Source organism: Talpa europaea (genome assembly GCF_964194135.1).
Source record: "Talpa europaea genome assembly, chromosome: 4".
In the NCBI taxonomy this organism is placed as follows: domain Eukaryota; kingdom Metazoa; phylum Chordata; class Mammalia; order Eulipotyphla; family Talpidae; genus Talpa; species Talpa europaea.
Window position 1 is genome coordinate 95,042,689 of NC_140070.1, and position 17,966 is coordinate 95,060,654.

General features: G+C 36.7%; 1 protein-coding gene across 1 annotated transcript in view; it reads right to left on the reverse strand.

Moving 5' to 3' along the window:
- Positions 1 to 17,966, reverse strand: part of SLC9C1 (solute carrier family 9 member C1) — a gene marked incomplete at its 3' end in the record, with an annotated part of 82,271 nt that overhangs the window by 12,532 nt on the left and 51,773 nt on the right. Inside the window, exons 17-25 of the mRNA XM_084232660.1 lie at positions 16,918 to 17,067; positions 15,531 to 15,582; positions 14,207 to 14,355; positions 12,242 to 12,367; positions 10,401 to 10,499; positions 9,230 to 9,403; positions 4,351 to 4,482; positions 4,034 to 4,219; positions 1,926 to 2,046 (exon numbers count right to left, since the gene is read on the reverse strand). Of these exons, the coding sequence (XP_084088786.1) occupies positions 1,926 to 2,046; positions 4,034 to 4,219; positions 4,351 to 4,482; positions 9,230 to 9,403; positions 10,401 to 10,499; positions 12,242 to 12,367; positions 14,207 to 14,355; positions 15,531 to 15,582; positions 16,918 to 17,067 (1,189 nt within the window). The remainder of the gene's footprint in view (positions 1 to 1,925; positions 2,047 to 4,033; positions 4,220 to 4,350; positions 4,483 to 9,229; positions 9,404 to 10,400; positions 10,500 to 12,241; positions 12,368 to 14,206; positions 14,356 to 15,530; positions 15,583 to 16,917; positions 17,068 to 17,966) is intronic.

Genomic DNA, 17,966 nt, shown 5'->3' on the forward strand with positions numbered 1-17,966 from the left:
AAAGCTAATTCAACTCATCAATCAGTTCAGTAAAGTGGCAGGATACAAAATCAACACGCAAAAGTCAGTAGCCTTCCTATACACAAACAATAAATCTGAAGAAGAAGAAATCAAAAAGACCATCCCTTTTGTTATTGAAACAAAAAAAATCAAATATTTGGGAATAAATCTAACAAAAGAGGTAAAGGACCTATACAAAGAAAACTATAAAACACTGTTAAAAGAAATAGAAGAAGACACAAAGAAATGGAGAGACATCCCCTGCTCATGGATTGGAAGAATAAACATTATTAAAATGGCCATCCTTCCAAAAGCAATATACAGATTCAATGCTATTCCAATCAAAATTTCAATGTCATTCTTCAAAGAAATAGAACAATTATTGATGAAATTCATATGGAATCACAAAAAACCCCGAATAGCCAAAGCTCTCCTGAAAAAAAAAGAAGAGAATGGAGGCATCAGACTCCCAGACTTCAAACTATACTACAAAGCCATAATCATCAAAACCGCATGGTATTGGAACAAGAACAGACATACAGACCAATGGAATCGAATAGAAAATCCAGAAATAAACCCACAGGTTTATGGTCAACTAATCTTTGACAAAGGAGCAAAGACTATGCATTGGAGCAAAGAAAGTTTGTTCAATAAATGGTGCTGGGAAAACTGGGTCGCTACATGCAAAAGAATGAAGCTTGACCACCACCTCACACCATACACAAAAATCAACTCAAAATGGATTAAAGAACTAGACATAAGACCTGAAACCATAAAATATATAGAAGGAAATATAGGCGAAACACTACGTGATTTGCACATCAAAGACATCTTTACAGACACATCACCCAAAGCAGTGATAGTGAAGGCAAAGATAAACAGCTGGGACTATATCAAATTAAAGAGCTTTTGCACAGCAAAAGAGACAATAACAAAAACAAAGAGAAACCCCACCAACTGGGAGAACATTTTTGCACCCAACACTAATGATAAAGGACTGATCACAAAAATCTGCAAAGAGCTGATGAGACTCAACAACAACAAAGAAAATAATCCAGTCAAAAAATGGGCAGAAGAGCTTAAAAGAAACTTCTCTGAAGAGGAAATGCAAATGGCCAACAGGCATATGAAAAAATGTTCAACATCACTTGTCATCAGGGAAATGCAAATCAAAACTACCATGAGATACCATCTTACACCAGTGAGAATGGCACATATTAAAAAAACTAGCAACAACAAATGTTGGCGAGGGTGTGGAGAAAAAGGAACTCTTCTGCACTGTTGGTGGGAGTGCAAACTGGTCCAACCACTGTGGAAAGCTGTGTGGAGATTTCTGGACCTACTAAACATAGAGCTTCCATATGACCCAGCAATTCCACTCCTAGGTATTTACCCAAAGGACACAGAAACATCAATTCCAAAGAACACCTGCACCCCTATGTTTATAGCAGCACTGTTTACAATAGCTAAGCTTTGGAAACAACCCAAATGCCCAAAAATAGATGACTGGATCAAGAAGATGTGGTACATATATACCATGGAATATTACTCAGCATTCAAAAAAGATAAACACATGCAATTTGCTGCAACATGGATGGCGCTGGAAGGGATCATGCTCAGCGAAATAAGCCAAAAAGAAAAAGAAAAATACCGGATGGTCTCACTCATAGCAGGAATCTAGAAAACTTAAATAAGGGACCAGGAAAATGAATAACTATAAGAAAGTGAAAATCAAAATCAACAAAAAACTATGAACCAGAGACACTTTTAGGGGTGCGGGGGCGGGAGGGGAGGGATTGGGGTCAGAATGGGGGGCTGCAATTGTATGGGGAATATAACAATAAAATTTATTAAAAAAAATACATGACTATATTATAAATTAAAAGTCAGTTTTCTAAGAAAACTGCACAAAGAAATTAACTCACATGCTGAGGTAGATTTGTGTGCAGACACAAACTTTCTGTTGCTCCTCCTCCTTTTGAGTTTTTTTAGATCAACTTGTGTTTCGACAATCATTACCTTTGTGAAATCTTCAGTGCCTTGTACCTGACAGTTGACAGAATACAAGTTAATTTCTGAGTTTATACAATCACACAATTAAATGTTTCTCTAGTAAGCCACAATCTCACATCTTCTCTAAAATTCTGACCCCAAAAATGAAAAATAGCAATAGATTGCTCTGGCTAGGACTTCCAATACTCTTTTGAATAGTAGTGGGGAAAGTGGATGTCCTTGTCTTGTACCAATCACAAAGGAAGTGGTTTCAGCCTTTCACTGTTGAGTATGATGTTGGCTGTTGCTTTGTCATCTATGGTGTTTATTATGTTAGTGTATGTTCCATCATTACCCAGTTTTTTGAGGGTTTTTATCATAACTGCATGTTGAATCTTATCAAATGCTTTCTCTGCATCTGTTGATATGATTGTATGATTTTTCTCTTTCCTTTTGTTGACATGGTGAATTACATTGATTGATTTTTTTGCTGTTGAAGCATACTATTGTGGCTGGAATAAATCCCTCTTGGTCATGATGTATGATCCTTTGGCTGCATTGTTGAGTTCGGTTTGCTAAGAATTTGTTGAGGATTTTTGCAGCTATGTTCATCAGAGATATTTATAATTTTCTTTTTCTGTGATGTCTTTGTCAGGTTCCACTCTCTTTTATTGGAAAAAATTTTAAGCATATAGAATAATTGAAAAAGTGCCATAAGCATCCACATGCCTACCATCTTTGGATTTAATATTTATTAACATTTTGCAATATTTTTTATTCTTTTATCTGAATAATTTGAAAGTAAGCTGTAGACATCATATTACTTCACCCAAGTCTTCTAGGATGTGTCTCCTATGAAAAAGATACCTCTTACCTCATGATTCCTCTTCCCCACCTCATGTTTTTTTTGGTTCCAAATGTACCATGCAAACACTATCACAGCTATCAGTGCTTTATTAATATATTCAGGTATTTTTCTTTCCACTTGGCTATGAGATTTCTTTAGGGCAAAATGCAAATCTTATTTGTCCTGAGCACAATAGCATATAGCACACTCTCTGTCATGTTATTTGCCTAGTATATATATACCTAAGTTAAATGACTATAAATTTCTTTTTCAGTTTATTTTCTGTACACGTGTTTTCTTTGTCCCTCGATTTTTTCTCACATATGCCACTCGTACTGTATCCCTGAACATGAACATACACACACACACACACACACACACACACACACACACACACACATATACTTCTTGTCTTCCTGCAAAGCAGAGCTTCTCATTTTGATTAGGGCAACAAAGCTTAAATATAGGAAGTCATTCGCTTTTTTTTTTTTTTAAGATTTATTTATTTATGCATACAAGAGCTGGGGTACAGGCAAGAGATGCAGGGGGTGAGAGGATTCACTAGAGACAGAGTGGGAAACAGAACAGGCAGACTGACTGAAATACACTGCTGAGGGGAGCAGTAGGTGAGATAGGAGAGGTGTGCCTCTCCATGTGGGTTTTTCCCTGGCCAGCCTGGGGATTGAACCCGTGTCACAGAGGCTGCGGATTGCCCCATAGCATGGTGCTCAACCCCCTGCGCCACCAGGGAGGCCCAGGAAGTCTTTCACTTTTACATTCACCTTAAAATTAACTGGGGAAATACACACTGATAATCAGTTCAACATGGGTCTGGCAGAACCTTTCTAGAATACTGTTGATACAGTCCAGACAGGGTTCTTCTGCAATGTGTAAATGAACTTAATAGGCCATCTTGCTATTTATAACTGCATCAAAAGCTAAATGTGACCGAAAACACAAGCTTGACTTCCTGCATTGACGTTGAGCAGGAATAGCTTGGTATTTGGTGTGTACATGCTACAGCAAACAGCAAACATGGTACATGTGTGTATGTATGTGTGTGTGTGGTATATTGATGCAGTGATGGGGAAAGGGAGAGGATTGGAAGGTGGAAAAGTAACAATTTTTCTAATGTGAATATATTGTTGCCTACATTGCATATTTATTTGAAGATATGAATATATGAATATTTACCTGACAACATGTTGTAGGAATTAAGGAAGGGGCCTTATAAGCTTTTCGTAACTGACAGTCTTCTACAGCTCCATGGATGAGGATGACATAAACTACAGTTTCACCATAGATGTCAGTTTTGGTATTCTTTGGTATATCTTTCACAAAAACATTACAAAGCTTTAGTTGCAGCTTGTAGCTCCAATCCTAGAAGGAAAGCACAGTTTCATAATGGAGTGATTATAAAGCTTACCATAAATTCATGAATAGTTATTTTATAACGATGCTTTAATGCACTGCATTCAGAGAGCAGGATGAGTTTCGTAAACACCTCTTACCTCATAAGACAAGTTCTCCTTGATTTTTCTGGCAGTAATAGAAAGTCCAAGTTTTAGCCACATTTTGTATTCCATGTGAGGATAATATTGATCAAAAGCTTTATACAAATGATTTTTGGGAATGAAATATGTCTGGAGAAGGAGGAGATAAGTTTAATATTTCATCAGTATACTCATTGTTTTTTTTTAACCATAAAAAATTTCTTTTTATAAATTTTATTTTTGTATTCCCCATACAATTGCAACCCCCTTATTTTGACCCCAATCCCTCCCCACCCCGCACCCCCATAGAGTGTCTCTGGTTCATAGTTGTTTGTTGATTTTGATTTTTACTTTCTTATAGTTATTCTTTTTCCTGGTCCCTTATTTAAGTTTTCTAGATTTCTGTTCTGAGTGAGACCATCCGGTATTTTTCTTTTTCTTTCTGGCTTATTTCGCTGAGCATGATCCCTTCCAGTGCCATCCATGTTGCTGCAAATTGCATGCGTTTATCTTTTTTTGAATGCTGAGTAATAATCCATGGTGTATATGTACCACATCTTCCTGATCCAGTCATCTATTTTTGGGCATTTGGGTTGTTTCCAAAGCTTAGCTATTGTAAACAGTGCTGCTATAAACATAGGGGAAAAGAAGGGAATGGAGGCATCACACTCCCAGACTTCAAACTATACTACAAAGCCATAATCATCAAAACTGCATGGTATTGGAACAAGAACAGACACACAGACCAATGGAATCGAATAGAAAATCCAGAAATAAACCCACACATTTATGATCAACTAATCTTTGACAAAGGAGCAAGGAAAGTTTGTTCAATAAATGGTGCTGGGAAAACTGGGTCGCTACATGCAAAAGAATGAAGCTTAACTACTACCTCACACCATACACAAAAACCAACGCAAAATAGATTAAAGAACTAGACATAAGACCTGAAACAATAAAATACATAGAAGGAAAAATAGGCGAAACACTACGTGATATACACATCAAAGACATCTTTACAGGCACATCACCCAAAGCAGTGATAGTGAAGGCAAAGATAAACAGCTGGGACTACATCAAATTAAAGAGCTTCTGCACAGCAAAAGAGACAATAACAAAAACAAAGAGAAACCCCACCAACTGGGAGAACATTTTTGCACACAACACTAATGATAAAGGACTGATCACAAAAATCTACAAAGAGCTGATGAGACTGAACAACAACAAAGAAAATAATCCAGTCAAAAAATGGGCAGAAGAGCTAAAAAGAAACTTCTCTGAAGAGGAAATGCAAATGGCCAACAGGCATATGAAAAAATGTTCAACATCACTTGCAATCAGGGAAATGCAAATCAAAACTACCATGAGATACCATCTTACACCAGTGAGAATGGCACATATTAAAAAAAAAACTAGCAACAACAAATGTTGGCGAGGGTGTGGAGAAAAAGGAACTCTGCTGCACTGCTGGTGGGAGTGCAAACTGGTCCAGCCACTATGGAGAGCTGTGTGGAGATTTCTGGACCTACTAAACATAGAGCTTCCATATGATCCAGCAATTCCACTCCTAGGTATTTACCCAAAGGACACAGAAACATCAATTCCAAAGTATATTCATTGTTTTAAAAAATAATATTTTCTTATATGTATTATATGTGTGTGTGTATTTCATGCTTCAAGGATCATTTGTTAAAAATGCTATTATAAAAAAAATCAATTGGCTGCATAGATGTGCCTCTATCACTGGATTTTTTTCCATTCCATTTTTCCATATTGTTTTATCCTTAATCCAATACCACATAATCTTGATTGTAATAGATTTGCAATATCTTTAAATCAGGTGATCTAATGTTATCTTTAATCAAATTTATTTTGCCTATTCTAGGTTCTTTAAATTTTCATATAAATTCTAAAAGTGGTTTGTAAATTTCTATAAGAAAAAGTCCGTGGAAATTTTAATTGAGATCTATATAGCTCAATTTGGGAATAACAGACAATTCAATAACATTATGGCTTGAAATCCATGAATATATTTCTCCATTTGTTTAAATTTCCCAGAAAACATTTCTTCTCCTCCTGCAAATTCTATTATACATACATTATACCAGAAGATGAGTCTATACATTTGAAAAATACTGTTCTCTTTCTTTTTCAGACATTATTATTTCTTTTATCTTGTTTCCGGTTTCCTGACTCTTTCTGTACTGCCACCTCCAATCTATTCTCTTCTAAAATTTACATCAGACTTTCTAGATTTCCATATTATGCTTATATTTCCCATCTCTTCTTATTAAGACTATAATTTCCTTTGACTATATTGCCCTTTAATTTTTTAAAAAATCTATTCTTAGTAATAGATTTAGTGCCTTTGTCTGCCTAATCCATTTTCTGAGCAAACTCAATATCGTCTTCTAGTCTTTGCTCCCTTCCCCTCCCCCATCCTCTTCACACTATTTGTCACAAATTTCATGTGTCTTTGCTTGCTTACTCATTCTAATTGCTGATGATGCCTTGTAGAGATTCCAGCTTTTATTTCCATCTCCTAAATATTGTAATATTTTTATGGTAGTAGGCACTTCTTTCACTCTCTAATTGTAACAGGGTGGTCCCCAGGAAAGGGGGAGGTTCCAGGTTTACTGCCCCACCCAAGGGAGTGTGGAGCAGAGGAGGGAGAGAAGAAGCTGCAGAGTAGACTGAGGAAGCAGGATGGAGAGCAGGAGGAGACCTGGAGGAGGCACATGGAGCCTAGAGACACGTGAAGAAACTGCTTGCCTTTTGGTCATGGACTGGTTGACACAGATGTGGGTGAGAGACCTGGGGGGAGGTGACAATGGCAGTTTTTGTCTTGATTTTGATTTTGCTCTTTTCCTTCTAGACTTGTCTGGTTGTTTCTGATCCTTTTCTGTGAGTCCCCACTGGAAGATGCTTAAAACTTGTGGCAGGCTTTGGGGCCTTGCTCTGGGCCAATTCTCCTTGGGTGGACTTTTACCCACGAGGGGATGGGTAACTTTGGGTGCTTGATTTAGAAACCATATTCTTTGTCCTTTCTGTATTGTTCACTAATTGTATTAAAGTTCCTTCCCACCAAAGTCTCATTTGTTTTGCGTTGATGCAGCAGATGGCAGAACCTATTTAGAGCAGGCAGGTTTGCGGGGTCTGGGATGCCCTCCCTGCCCTGTAACAGATTCACCTAGAATTTATACAAGCTGAACTTTATTTTCTTGAGACCATGTATCTTGGTGGAACTTAACCACCAAATTCTGTCTCCACCTGTAGACCTTGTCTGGGATTGAACTGAGATGCTGTTAGGCTAGCTCTAAAGCAGATGTCACTTTAGGTCATGATGTTTACCCCCAGGAACTATTCATCTGCATGCCTGAGGAATCGCCTTTCCTGTCAGGCAGAACCTTAACTACCCCTAATCCTTCGTACTCTAATACCAGGGATTAATACCTCTAATATCTCTGTTCTGGTAAGTTTAGTTCTGTCTCAACCAGGGCGTATGCAGCCTAGCTCTTAACCAAGGACTTGTAGAAAACCATCAGACAGAGTCCTTAGATCTTCTACTGTGCAACCACTTTTTCTAGGGGCTCCAGGCTGGAACTCTAAGGGCATATCTGCAGCTAGAATGCTGTAACTTCTGATCTCTCCCTTGTCGGCTCAGAGGATCAGCGTAGATTGGGGCTTATCTTATCTCTTTTCTCTTAAGATTCCCAGACTTATGCCACCTGTTTTCCAAAAATGCTGAAAACATTTGCCCCATGTGTTTTGTCAATTTTTGTGATTGTTATATGGTAGGTGCTATAGTAGTTTGCTACCAGTAACTCTGTCATGGCTAGAAAGAAGGTAGAGTATTTTAATGCAAATTTCAGGCATCATCATTTCATTTGTAAATATTCAAATAGCACTGCTCTCTTTCTTCTCCCCTCCCCCTTTATATGTCATTGATTTGTTGGGGGAAAAAAAAGGAAAACAGATTATATGTGTAGAACTTCCCATATTCTGGATTTATTTAATTTCCCCCTCCTAGTGTCATTTTCTCTCCTTTCTGCATTTTCTCTAAACTTGCTGGATGTGGGATGCTTCAGGTTTTCTGTATTGTGCAGGAAGACTTTGTGGAGCGCTAATAGTTTGCTGCATTTTCAGATGAGGTACATGACGCCCTATTGTCCCAATTTTAGTCATACTAAGACTGTTTTAGGTGGTGTTGTAAGAGGGTGGTCTCCAGGAAAAGGGGAGGTCCCAGGTTCCCTGCCTGCCTCACCCAAGGAAAGGTGGAGCTGAGCACGGAGGGAAAGAAGCTGGAGAGGAGACTGAAGAAAAACAGGATGTATGTTTACTTCTTTTTCTTTTAAAAACTCCATTTTCAGAGTAATAGGTTGATATTCTAATGTCCTCATTGGATATTTAAAAAGTTGGCATTGTTATCGGCTAATGGATTTTATATATAGAGTTCAAGTGTCTGCCATTATTTTTCTTTAGCGTTCAAATTAGGCCAGTGGAGCACCTGTTGCTTTGAGGCTTTTGTCCTAAGTTACATCTAGGGAAACTACTATCTACTTTGCTCAACCTTCGTGTTAGTAGATCTTTGATCGTCTTCTTCCTTACCCCTAATTTGTGATTTTGATAGTTAACATATCCCACCCGATTTCTTCATGAAAGACCTCATATAACAGGTTTTTCTGCTTAAATTCTTCTTTCTCTACGGTAGATTAAATTTTGCAAGCTTTTAGCTAGAACATTGTACTCAGGATAAGTATCATTCTGTAACAAGTTCCCATACTATTTCTAGTTTTTAAAAAAGTGTCACTAGACTGTAAATACATACAAAGCACAGACATAACCTTATATTTGATACTAGATAGCAAACAAAATATAACAGATGATACTTTCTGACCTCCACTACAGTTTTGCAGATGGCAGAATATTTCATGGTTTCTTTAGTTAAGCAGTTTAACTCTCCTATTATTTCCCCACTGATCAGGTAATCAATGTAAGTTAGCTCATCATCTTTTTCCTCTGACTCCCAGAGTACTTGTTCAATTCCCACACGTGGTTTTGATCTTTCAAGCTGTTCAGGAACAAAGAGAGAAAAATACACATAGTTAATCTACTAAAACTGTTAGGGGGAAAGGATGTCCTTTGCTAATTCCATACAGGCTTTGTGGACCCCACCCCCACTCCAGACTAAAGCTATCAAGACATTGGGAAAGACAAATCCCATCACCACCAAAGGAAAGGTGGCTGGGACCTGAGGGTGGAGTTAAGCAGCCAGGTTTGGTATAAAAACCAGACACATGGGCCTTGGGGTCGCTCTCTCGCGCGCTTCCTGGCTTCACGGCTCGTGGCTCGCGGCCAGCTCTCAGGGTGCCATTTGGGATTCCAGATCAGCAGATCGGGTAGGACGCATTTAAAACTTTGTCTCCCACTTTTCTCCCTGAGTTGTACATTTCCTCATTTCCCCTTCCCTTGTGAATACATCTTCTATTAACCTTTTGTGTGTGCCTGCAGCAGAGTATTAAGTCCCTTTTAAGTGCGCGTGTGAGGAACCACAGTCAGGCAACCCATTTTATATTGGGGCTGCCCTGTAACAAAACAACCTAATTTATGACTTTTCCCCTTTGGTAGTAATAGATATACATATACATACATATATATATATATATATTGTTTGAGGATACTTATTATTTGCACCTTTTAAAGCAAATGTATTAAATTAGCAGTGATTTAGAAATAATACATACTTAAATACTCTCATTTTTCCCATGTGTCCTATTCAGTCTATCTATACTTGCTTTAGAAAGGCTAAATGACCAACTCAGATAAATGTAACAATTTACTTAATTTCCATATCAAGGATCCATCCTTTAATAGTTTCTCGTCATCTATGGGAAATTGATGGATAGTGTTATCCATTGTGTCTGAAACAGAAGATTGTTGCTTGGATAGTAGCTGCCATTCTAAAAAACCCATCACTACAGTTCTTAACATGGAAAGCTATTCATTCTCAATTCTACAAAGTTTTTAACTAATGCTCACAAATGCATTTATAAGAAACTCTGCCTTACCTTTACCATTCCTGAAACAATTACATAAATTCCTTGGGGCTCATCACCTTCTTTAAATATATCATTTCCACAATCAAATGTTATAACTCTGGCTTCTTTCTAAGAAATATTATCAAATATATGAGACACAAACCTAAAACAATATTTTAGTATTTAGACACAAACCTAAAACAACTATTTAGGGGAGGATGAAGCTCACATTTTAATAAAGTTTTTATATTTTTATTGTAATTGTAAGATCTGAGGTGTTAATAATAAATTTATAAGAGAAAATAGGATTATGAATAGCAAAGAGAGGTGGGTACTCATGGATAGACACAATTTCTAATGAGGGGTTTATACATGGATGAGGTGCATAAATCTATTAAAGGTGCATAAATCAGATCACCCTGTGATTTCCAGAACACAAGGCATCCCTTGAAGGTGCCTTGCTCTGACATGAAGAATATTTTGAGCTAAAATCTATGGAATCCTCTGAGGCTGGGGATAAGCTTCTGTCCTTATCTATGTCCTTCACCTTTTGCTAGTCAAAGAAGAGATCAAGTCCTTAGCTTCTGACTCTTTTCCTAGTTGAAGAAGCAATTGTCTCCTTTTTATGACCTATAAGAATGCAGTTGGGGGGGGGGTTCCTCCAGTTGTAGGTTCATTAGTGAATGTTTCTTCTCTGTCTGAGAAGTTCATCTTTATTCTCAGAGTAACAAACTTGTTTGTCATGTGAAATCTCTCCCTTTTCTCTCCTTGATGCCCTAGGTCGCTTAACACAACGTATGTATCCCTGGTCTGCCCCATTATTCTTTAGATTTTTACAAAAATAAAAGCTCTCCAAATAAATATCATACATATATTATTAAATTTTGGGTTTTTCTCATACTAATCTGTCTGATGTTCATTTGTCCAATCTTAGAAGAACCAAGATGAGGTGGGGGAAATTTCTTCCTATGCCCCAATACTAGAACAGAATGAAAGCATGAAACTATCTCATCTAGATGAAAAATAACTAGGACAGATGCAGGTTAATGGCACATGTATATCTCATACATACTCATGTTCTAAACAGCAGGTTGAAAATATAATTGATTTTAGGGCGCCAAGTAGATATAGAAAAATAATTGTATAAATACAAGTTATACTCATTTACTTGTTTATTCCATAAATACCTATTGAGCACCTATTATGCAATATACACAGTGCCAGGGACTGAGTATTCAAAAGATGCATGATTTAACAAATAGTATTTTTTTTAGGAAAGAGTTTTAAAGATTATTGTAATGTAATATCATGCTATAATAAAGGTGTGTGAGTGTGTGTGTGTGTGTATGTATATATATATATATATATATATATATATAATATGGATACAATGGTGAAATCTTTGGTCTTACAGACTCATGATGATTGATGGAAGTCTACTGGTGGGGTGTTTAACCCCAAAGCTCATTTTCTTGAGTATCTTTGGGTGGGTATGTTTCCAGAGAAAATAATAAGCAGGAGGGGTTGAAAAACATGTGAAAACAAAGGACCTTCAAGGAAAGTAAATAGCACTCACAGGAGAATGGAATTAGAAAGCAGTGTAAAGTGATTAGGGCACACTTAGGGGTTCAGTATAAATGGAGTGTGGGTATATGATGAATGATTAACAGGAGATAAAGATGGGGGGGTGGGCGAGAGGAAGGCTGTGGAAAGATTTTGAGTGTCATTCAAAGGGATTTTGATTGAATCTATTGGCAATAAAAGACACTTAAAGAATTTTAAACTGGAAAGTATTACAATTTAATCTTTATTTTTAAAAGGTCATATGTTGGTAAATTAGAAATGGCATTACTAGGAAATAGAAATATTACCAGAATGAAGTGTATAAGATGTTTGTCTTTATCCAGCCATGGAACATGGTATAAGACTTCATCAGCAGAAAGAGGTTCGATAGTAGACTGAAAATTAAGTATATCTCTCTTTTTGATCATTATCAACTATCAATAAAACACAAGATTTAAGAAAAGAGATGAATGAAACTGGTGCTCACCAGATATTTATCACTTTGTATTATTTCTTTTTCTTGCTCTTCTAGAATTTTTATTATCTTACGATAAACTTTATGGAAATCTTATGGAAACCTATTATCCTCTGGAAACCTTTTTCTGTGCTATCATTATTCTGAAGTTATGGGCGAGATTTTAAAAGTTAACCATTTAACTGAATATAGCAGACAAGCAACAAATCTTAAGTGTCCACTCAAAGAACATTCACAATGTGAAAATACCTGTGTAACCCACATCCAGATTAAGATATGAAACATCTACTATACCCTGGAAACCTCCCTTATGGTCTCTTCTAGATATGATTCCTATCTTTAGTTGGGAAAGAATTTTGTTGTTTTAGACACAGCAGTGAATTATCCTATTAATCTTATGCCTTTAAGTTAATTTCCTAGGACTTTAAATTCAAGTCAACAAATAAAGGGAACATTTCTAAATGTTTTGCCAACTAATACAATTCATATTTTTAATAGACATTTTTATCTAATTATCAATGGGACTTTCCTTATTAGCCTTGTAAGATCTTTTCTGAGCATTCTGAATTAGATTTAAATTTCATCAAATGTTTTTCCTTCTTTGATCTCTTAAGTGTCTTGTATAGCTATTTTTGGAGGTAAAACTTTTTCACTTATAGTACATTAAGTTTTTAATATACTTCCAGTTTCAATTAGCTATTATGTTAACAAGATTTGTGTATATAATTACAAGCATAGTATATATTTATGTTTTTTTCTTTTTCTGTTCTCAAATTTGAGAATAAATTTTATACTTAGATTGATTTGTGTTCCTCTATATCTTATTACAAGCCATGATATCATTTAAATAATTCAGAGATATAAAATTGTACTTAATATTTACCCTATGTTGAATGTTTCTTTATAAACATAGTATTTATGGGAAAATTTTATCAGTGTCATAGATAATTCCCAGAAATATATTGATAACTACTAGCCCAGGATGAGTAATAGATTCAGGATAAGTAATAGTCATAGTACTCTGTTGTGGGGGCAGATCATAACAGGAGATGGTTCCTCACTATGGTAAGAACAAAAAGAGAAGTTGGCCACTGCAGCTGTGGTAAGGAAGCTCTTTCTGGCACGTACTTTCCTTTATTTGTATTTTATTTGTTTAATATATACATTCCTCTTTATTGAATACAAGAAATACGTAACACATACAGAAAGAAAATCACTCATCTAAAGGGCCCTGTCCCAAAAAATAATACAGGAGTCACCTACACTGAATGAAATAAGGCTCTGGTTTTAAAAGAGGATTTTTCTAGCAACACTTGGAACATGAGCAAGGCTATTGCAAAAATAAAAATTCCTGAACTGAAGGGGTATATCTGTGGGGTAGATATACTTAGATCCACACTTAAGAATATTTAAGTCAGCTCCCACATCCAAAATTCATCAGTACTTTATGAAATGTGTAACTTTTTATTTTGGGTTAAAAAATTTTACCTACCCATCTTTCTTCTTAGAAAATAGCGATGAGAATTCTCTAAAATATACTATATCCCTTCAAGTTATCAAAAATGCACCTCCTTATAAACAAATGCAATACAATAACCAGTGCTTTGCACACAGAGGAGGAGCAATTTAAGCTCCTTCCTTCAAATTGGTCGTGAAACACTTTTCTTTAGGCAATTATTTTAAGTTAGATATCCATATCTCATGTGAGGCCATACTGGAAAGAGCCAAAAGCAGGTTTGAAGGTCATGAATGACTATTTGCCAAGTAAAAATTTGCTTCGAAAAACAGTTTGCCTTACCTTATCGATTTCAGCCCCTTCGACTTTATGAAGAATTCCTTTTAGCCTGAAAACCTTAACAATTTGTCTAGCTAAATTGAGCATGAAATGAATCTGCTCCTTTGTTTTCATAGTGATAGCAATTTCTGGGTGATCATACTCTAAGTAGCCTGAAAAATAACAAAGTATTTTCATATGAAATAAGAACATTGTTTAAATATTTCATGCATGCAACAAGCTAATACTGCTGCTCTAATTTATGGAGCAACCCTCAACGCAGGGAAATGCATGTATCCTACTATGGCCTCTGCAATCCATTGTAATTCACCAGTGTGTGTTTTCTTGTCAGCAGCGCATACCTGTGCCTAAGCCCAGGAAAGATAGACAGCCCCAGTTCAAGGTAAAAATCGTATGGATTCACCTGCACTGGACCCAGGACCTAGAGATGCTTCTGAGTTGTAGGTCTGGAATTCTGGACCCTCTTTTCTATGCTGTTTAAATCAGGATTTTTGACTATAGACTATGTGCTTTCATCTGGCTTCATATTAAGCCTCTCTCTCAGGCTGGGTCATTGTCCACTCACCCAGTGTGTGCTTCTAGATGACTCATCATCTATGAACTTTTGCCTGTCTGGCCTGGATTCCTGGATGCCCATGAAAATATGATCCACTTAGTCTACATTTAGATTTTCCCTTGGTCACAACCTCTTGTCTGGCCATAGAAGATCTCTCAACCCAGGCCTCATTCTCAGGCTTGTTGTACCCTTTGCTGCCCACTGTCTGCTAGCAAACACCTTTCTTCCTCTGATACATGCACACTGTACTATAGGGGTATGTCTGTCCCACTCCCAGGATCTTTCCTGAGTTAGGAGCATGACCTGAGACTTGGTTGTTGCCAGGTATTGGTAGTGAGCCTCCCTGCAGTCATCACAAAGATTTGAGACTGTTCTCATGTCAACTCATTATGAAACCTCAGATGGTAGCTCTATGGCAAATGGAGGGAAGAAATAACTTCCTTCCTTGTGTTTCTCAGGGAGGTATTTGCACTCGTGGGTTGGCAGAAAATAATTATGTGGTAACCATGAATTGCTAGGGTGTATCTTTGAAACAGACATTAAAAGGCCTTCATTTGGTATAAAGCAGAGAGAACAAGTGTGGAGAGGTAATATCACAACCCACCGCTCCAGCCAAAGACACAATAATGTTGATTATTGAAGGTAGTCACTTTATTACTAGACATAAGTAGGTTTCCTCGAAGATCAGTTTAGTTATATTAACTATTACTTCTCTAAGGTAGTGATTATAAGAGATGCTTGGACTGAACCTTTAAAGTAAGAGGCACCTACCTAGTTCTTTCATAGCATGTCCTGTATTCTTTTTTACTCTCCCTAATAACATCTATGGAACAAAAGAAGTGTTATTCCTGATGGAAAACAAATTGATTAAAACATCTTTACATTAGCAATTGATGGATTTTTAACCTAAATTAATAACTTTAAAGAAAAATATGATGGAGAAGAGAGATTAGAGATTAGATTTCAGAGATTGGAATTAAATTTTGTGCAATGAAATCTCTTTTGCTCCAGCAGAATGGAGGAGAGGAGAAGAAGTCGCACTACCTAGGCCAATTTGAGAAGCCTGCAAAGCGAGCCATGTGTTTTCCCTTAAAGTAACTCTCGTTAGGATTCTATGGAACCTAAAAACGAAGGCACGGCAAGTGTTTTTCCATTCAAATTTATGGAGGTCTTCAAATTTGGGACATAAGTTCAGTTTTCAACCTTCAGTGAGGTAGGAGGTTTGGATAAGCTGTGTGAGAAGAGAAATGAGATCTAAAACTGAACAGCATCTTGGTGATTCAAATCCTTTTGTATTTTCTACTGTGTACCCTCAAATTTCAGTGTAAGTATGAGTCATTAGAAAAGGTAACAAAATTCTGGATAATAACTTTAAAGTTACAGGTGGTAAAGAGAAGAAAGATACTGTTTTTTTGTGTTTATATGAAATGCTCAATTTTCTCAGCTACTAAACTTTGAACATATAATATAGGGCATCCAGATGTTCTAAATTGCCTTGAAAGGTAATCATTTCATTCCACATATCTGATCAACTTGTGTTACTCTTCCTCAATTAAAAAAAAAAAAGATATCTAGAACATGGGACCTACCTTTGTGTCTGGGTCTAAAAATGTAATCTCTCTTCATTATTCTCATTTATGTAATGAGGCAGACAGGGTTTCTCTTTAGAAGGGCTACTGTTACTTCCTTCCATCTGCTAGAGCCCTGTCTTTTATTTCTTTTGCTATTTACCATGGCAAAATCCGTGATTTTCAGAAAGAAACAGAAGGAGCCTTTGGGAATTGGGAGGAAGCTCTGTTAGCTCAACACTGCCATCATTCTCACCCTCCTCCCGTACTTCCTCTTTCATGCTTGTGTAACATGACAGTGCCTACAACTTGCATTGGGAAGGAATTAACCAGACATGCAGGTTTCGTGATCACAGGGCTGAAAGGTGCTTTCCAAGTGCCTCTAACCTGTTAATGTGGTGCAGATATTTTCAGTAAGGAGATATTTTAGAAACCTAAATGTAGACGGGTTTAAGTTTTTGCAGAAGTTACTTAACAAACAGAGAGTCAAAGATCCCACACTTAAATACACAGAAGGGACACCATGGGTCCTCACCCATGGTGAGGGGTGGGAGTGTAAACCTTTCCTTAGTATTTAAAATTTTCCTCACCTGTTTAACCTGTTTAGAGCTTTCAATCTTATCAATTATTGTCATTATGTCTGATTCACCTTGGACATATCCTTTTAGTATAGCATACTTAAGGGACAACTGATGACTCATCTTTTTATCTATTAATTTCAGGAACTTTGGTGTTACAAGCTGAAAAAAAAAACAACCAGGATTACTGTTTAATATATATATAGTACAAATATTAGTTGTTTACATGCTAATTAGTTTAGCTGAAATGTATAATAAAAAGAAATGACATGCTCTCAGTAGTAATTGTGGTAACCTGTCAAGGCTTTTAGTTATTTTATCCATGGTATACTTATAAATTCATGGTTAGAGTGAATTCCTTGTAGCTTATAATGTCAGGCACTTATGTAAAATGATGACTTTATTCTTTACTTAGCTTCCTTTGGAGAATGGATGCAGTTTTCAACTGGTTTAAATTAGTAGTAAATGATGGGTTTATTCTTTTGGATTTAGGCCATAAAGTAACTATCTATAAGATATTGCCCTTTTTACTCATTAAATCTCTACTAAACTTCACATTAGATGTTCCTTTGAGTTAGAATTCTTCATCCTCTATGCTCCTTGTTTGGCTCTACAGTTAACTTCTCATTATTTCTTTTCTGAGAGTGTAAGTCTCCTGGTTTTCTGTTACCATTGTGTACTTTCCAAGCTTCAGCAGACTTGGCTGTTCCCCACGCTCCCTACCTCTGCTCCGCGAGCTCCATACTCTGTCTTCTAACCACCTGCCCTGAATCCTCAAAGAACTTATATTCATTCCACAATATTCATTTCAAGTGTCACCTTAAAAAAAAAGGAAGTCTTTTCTATTCCACTAGCTGTCTTTGCACACTACTGCTTTGCACCTACTCTCCTGTATGACCTTGGGATATCCAGATTACTTGTCTTTGCCCTTCTTCGATAAGCTCTCTGGGGGCAGAGACTAAATCTAGTAAGTCTTCATATTCTAAGGTCCGACCATTTGGCGTAAGGGTTCAGATTTTCCTCTGAACAAGCAAATTTCTCTTAGTCGGTTCGCCAGTTTC